This window comes from Bubalus bubalis, chromosome 11, assembly GCF_019923935.1.
Source record: "Bubalus bubalis isolate 160015118507 breed Murrah chromosome 11, NDDB_SH_1, whole genome shotgun sequence".
Classification (NCBI taxonomy): domain Eukaryota; kingdom Metazoa; phylum Chordata; class Mammalia; order Artiodactyla; family Bovidae; genus Bubalus; species Bubalus bubalis.
In genome coordinates this window covers 75,460,628-75,464,581 of record NC_059167.1, presented here as the reverse complement: position 1 = coordinate 75,464,581, position 3,954 = coordinate 75,460,628, and the positions used below count along the sequence as shown (strand labels likewise).

Below are 3,954 nucleotides of genomic sequence, written 5' to 3'. Positions count from 1 at the left end.
CAGGAAAACCTCGTTAAACAGTGAAACTCTGATAGTCTATCTCTGGCAGTTCTTGCTTCTAAAGGATTGTAGTTTTGTCTTTACCTCCCCATGCTGGGATCTGGCTCATATCCTTTTGTTCTTTTTCTGGAATTTAAAACTCAGTTATCCCCCTCTCTCAGTAAAGACACAGACAATGTCTGACTCTTCACCCAGTATTTTATTTCTGTCACTCTTTAACCATTCCAAATGTGTTTTTAAAAAGATATGTGACTGTCTTTATGTGGCAAAGTTATCTTTGAGGATATGATGAATGTGCATCATTTATAAGATAAAATGTTTTTTCCATTTTGAGATATATCAAAGGCTTTATTGACTATTTTAAATCAAGAATTGATATCCTATATTAGAAGTTTGGAACCAACCTGTTCATTCCCTACTCTCAGTTTGTAATCATAAAAGTTTGTTTTCTGTGTTTTTGAGTCATTTCTGTTTTGTAAATCAGTTCATTTGTATCATTTCTTAGATTCCATATGTAAGTGATGTCATATATTTCTCTTTCTCTGTATGACCTACTTCACTTAGTACAATAATCTCTAGCTTCATTCATGTTGTGGGAAATGGCCTTATATTTCATTCTTTTTATGACTATTATATCATTGTACATATGTACCACATCCCCATGTCTTCTCTGTCCGTTCATCTGTCGATGGACTTTTAGGTTGTTCCATGTCTTGGCTATTGTGACTAGTGCTAAAATGAACTTTGGGATGCATGTATCTTTTCAAGTTAGAGTTTTCTTTGAATATATGCCCACAAGTGGAATTACTGGATCATATGGTAACTCCATTTGTTTTTAAGGAAACTTCATATCATTCTCCATTGTGCCTGCACCAATTATATTGTCACCAATAGTGAAGAAGTGTTCCCTTTTATCCACACTTTCTCCAGCATTTATCATTTGTAGACTTTGATGATGGTCATTTTTGATATGCTTTCTTGATTCAACAAGTGTGAAGAACTCATTAAGTACCTGGTTGTGTTAGTCGTTATTGGTGATCGTGATAGCATTGAGGACTACTCAAATGAACCAGACATTATTCCTGTACCCAAGGACTATGTTTTGATAAAGAGATGAAAATTTATACAATCATGAGACAATGAAATAAATGCTAATGGTGCAGAAGGAGTATAGAGACTTGGGCAATTTGGAAGATTTCACAAATAAGGGAGCATTTGAGCTGGGATATTTATAATTGGATTTTGTGACTTGAAGAATAAAATTAAATTTTGAAAAAGAAAGAGGCCTAAGTCCTTCTGATCAAGCCTTCCCTCCGATAAAGGAAAGTTCTGAAGGTTCATCATGGCTCAGATGGTAAAGGGTTCACCAGCAGTGCAGGAGACCTGAATTCAATCCCTGGGTTGAGAAGATCCCCTGGAAGAGGGAGTGGCAACCCACTCCAGTATTCTTGCCTGGAGTATCTCCATGGACAGAGAAGCCTGGTGGGCTACAGTCCATGGGTCAAAATGAGTTGGACACAACTAAGCAACTAAGTCCACATTGCTCTAATTGAGCCATATGATTGACAGAACAGAGACTCAGAAAGCTGTGTGCTGTACATGAGGAATTGTTAGGTGGCTTGTATGAATTGGGCTTCCCTTGTGGCTCAGCTGGTAAAGAATCCATCTGCAATGCAGGAGACCTGGGTTCAAAACCTGGGTTGGGAAGATCCCCTGGAGAAGGGAAAGACTACCCACACCAGTGTTCTGGCCTAGAGAATTCCATGGACAGTATAGAGTCAGACATTACTGAGTGACTTTCACGTTCTTATGAATGGCTGAAATAATATTCATTCATAAGAAATCATGATCAAAAGAGTTTGAAGATGACTTATATGTTATTGAAGTAAAATACACCAGGCAACAGGGAATAGGAAATATCCTTGTAATACTAGGAGAAAGCAAAAGGGAAAGAGGTCCAGAGGAAGAATAATTTAGTAGTAGTTATAGTTTTGAAATTCATAATGCCGTATGGGAACCATAGTATTCCTCTAAGCAGGACTCAGGTGTGCATGTAGTGAAGACTGGTTGTGTGAGATGTTAACATGATAATTTTCTCATGGACTGGAGGCTTTCTTTCTCAAATACCAATATTATCCAGGCAATGCTTGTTCATTTTCCTTCTTCCTTTAGGTAAAGTGAAAAGTGATCCTGGTGTCTGAGGCAATGGATGTAATGAATCAATCCATAGTATCAGAGTTCATATTCCTGGGATTCACCACTTCATGGGAGAGCCAGCTCCTCCTTTTTGTCTTTGCCTTTTTGTTCTACTCTGCAAGCATGATGGGAAACTTTGTCGTTGTGTTCACTGTAGCCTTGGATTCTCATCTGCACTCCCCCATGTATTTCCTCTTGGCTAACCTTTCAGTCATTGACATGGTATTTTGCTCAATCATAGTCCCTAAAATGATTTGTGATATTTTCAAGAAGCATAAATCCATCTCCTTTTGTGGATGTATTACCCAGATCTTCTTTAGCCATGCTGCTGGGGGCACTGAGATGGTGCTGCTCATCACCATGGCCTTTGACAGATATGTGGCCATATGTAAGCCTCTCCAATATCTGATCATCATGAGTCCAAGAATGTGTCTACACTTTTTAGTCACTTCCTGGACCATTGGCCTTGTACATTCATTGGTTCAATTGGTTTTTGTAGTTGATTTACCTTTTTGTGGTCCTAATGTGTTAGATAGTTTTTACTGTGACCTTCCTCGGCTCCTCAGACTTGCCTGCACAAACACCCAAGAACTGGAGTTCATGGTAACTGTCAATAGTGGGCTCATTTCTGTGGGCTCCTTTGTCTTGCTGGTCATTTCCTACATCTTCATTCTGTTTACTGTTTGGAAACATGCTTCTCGTGGGTTATCCAAGGCCCTTTCCACTTTGTCAGCTCATATTACTGTGGTGGTTTTGTTCTTTGGGCCACTAATGTTTTTCTACACCTGGCCTTCTCCCACATCACACTTAAATAAATATCTTGCTATTTTTGATGCATTTATCACTCCTTTTCTGAATCCAGTCATCTATACTTTCAGGAACAAGGAGATGAATGTGGCAATGAGGAGACTGTGCAGTCGTTTTGTGCATTATAAAAATATTTCCTGATTGAATTGCTATGAAGATATGGAACTATAGATTCTCTCTCATGCTTATTTCAGAAAAGACATTATGCAATTTCAGAGAAATATTCAAAACTTAGGCAGTGTTGTATGCCTAGAAATATCTTGTTTAATAAATTATGATATCTATTTCACCATTAAATTACAAATCATGTCATTCTTTAATACTCTGTACATCAAAGTGTTAAAAAGCAAATCATATGTCCTTTGTAATCTATCTGGTCTTAAGAGAGTACCATGTAAATAAGCAAATAATGACATTTTATCTTTTCTTTTTATTGACCAATTATTATATTGATGGACAAACTGGGCATTTTTATTTTCTTTCGTCTACTTACTACCAATCTTGATTTTAATTATCTTTGTTCCTACTCCACTTCTTATTTCCCCAGTTTTTTGCATATTTTTGCACCTTTATCAAGTTTGTCTATCTGGAAGTCTGGGAAATTATTAATCCTATGTTGAAATTATAGAATTTAAATTTAGGATAGATTACCAACAGTGTTAGTTCTCGTTCCCACAGTTGCACATGCTAAACCCCGGAACTGAGAGGTGGCTACAGTTTGCCAAAGAGCACACAGCTAGAAGTCACCAGAGAGAGACAGGTACCAGAAATCATGCCTCCCATTGCCAGGTCACTGACCTTTCACTTTCAAATCAATTTTGTATTTGATTTTCTGTTCACATTCAACTCTTTCAGCTTTCTCCTGTAGTCTCGTTTGAAGGGAGAGCTTTACAGCTCTCATTTGTACCTCTTCTCCCTACAAAATTGTCATTAGCATTTAGTACTTCTTTA

The 3,954-nt window shown here is 37.6% G+C and overlaps 1 protein-coding gene across 1 annotated transcript; it reads left to right on the top strand.

Moving 5' to 3' along the window:
* Positions 1 to 2,196: 2,196 nt before the first annotated feature.
* On the top strand, positions 2,197 to 3,144 carry LOC102393413 (olfactory receptor 4F15). The gene has a single exon (XM_025296525.2). The coding sequence runs from the start codon at positions 2,206 to 2,208 to the stop codon at positions 3,142 to 3,144; it is 939 nt and encodes a 312-aa protein (XP_025152310.2). The 5' UTR covers positions 2,197 to 2,205.
* The last annotated feature ends 810 nt before the right edge of the window (positions 3,145 to 3,954 follow it).

Excerpts from the sequence above, each read along its gene's own strand:
- LOC102393413 (XM_025296525.2), top strand. The coding sequence starts at position 2,206 with ATGGATGTAATGAATCAATCCATAGTATCAGAGTTCATATTCCTGGGA.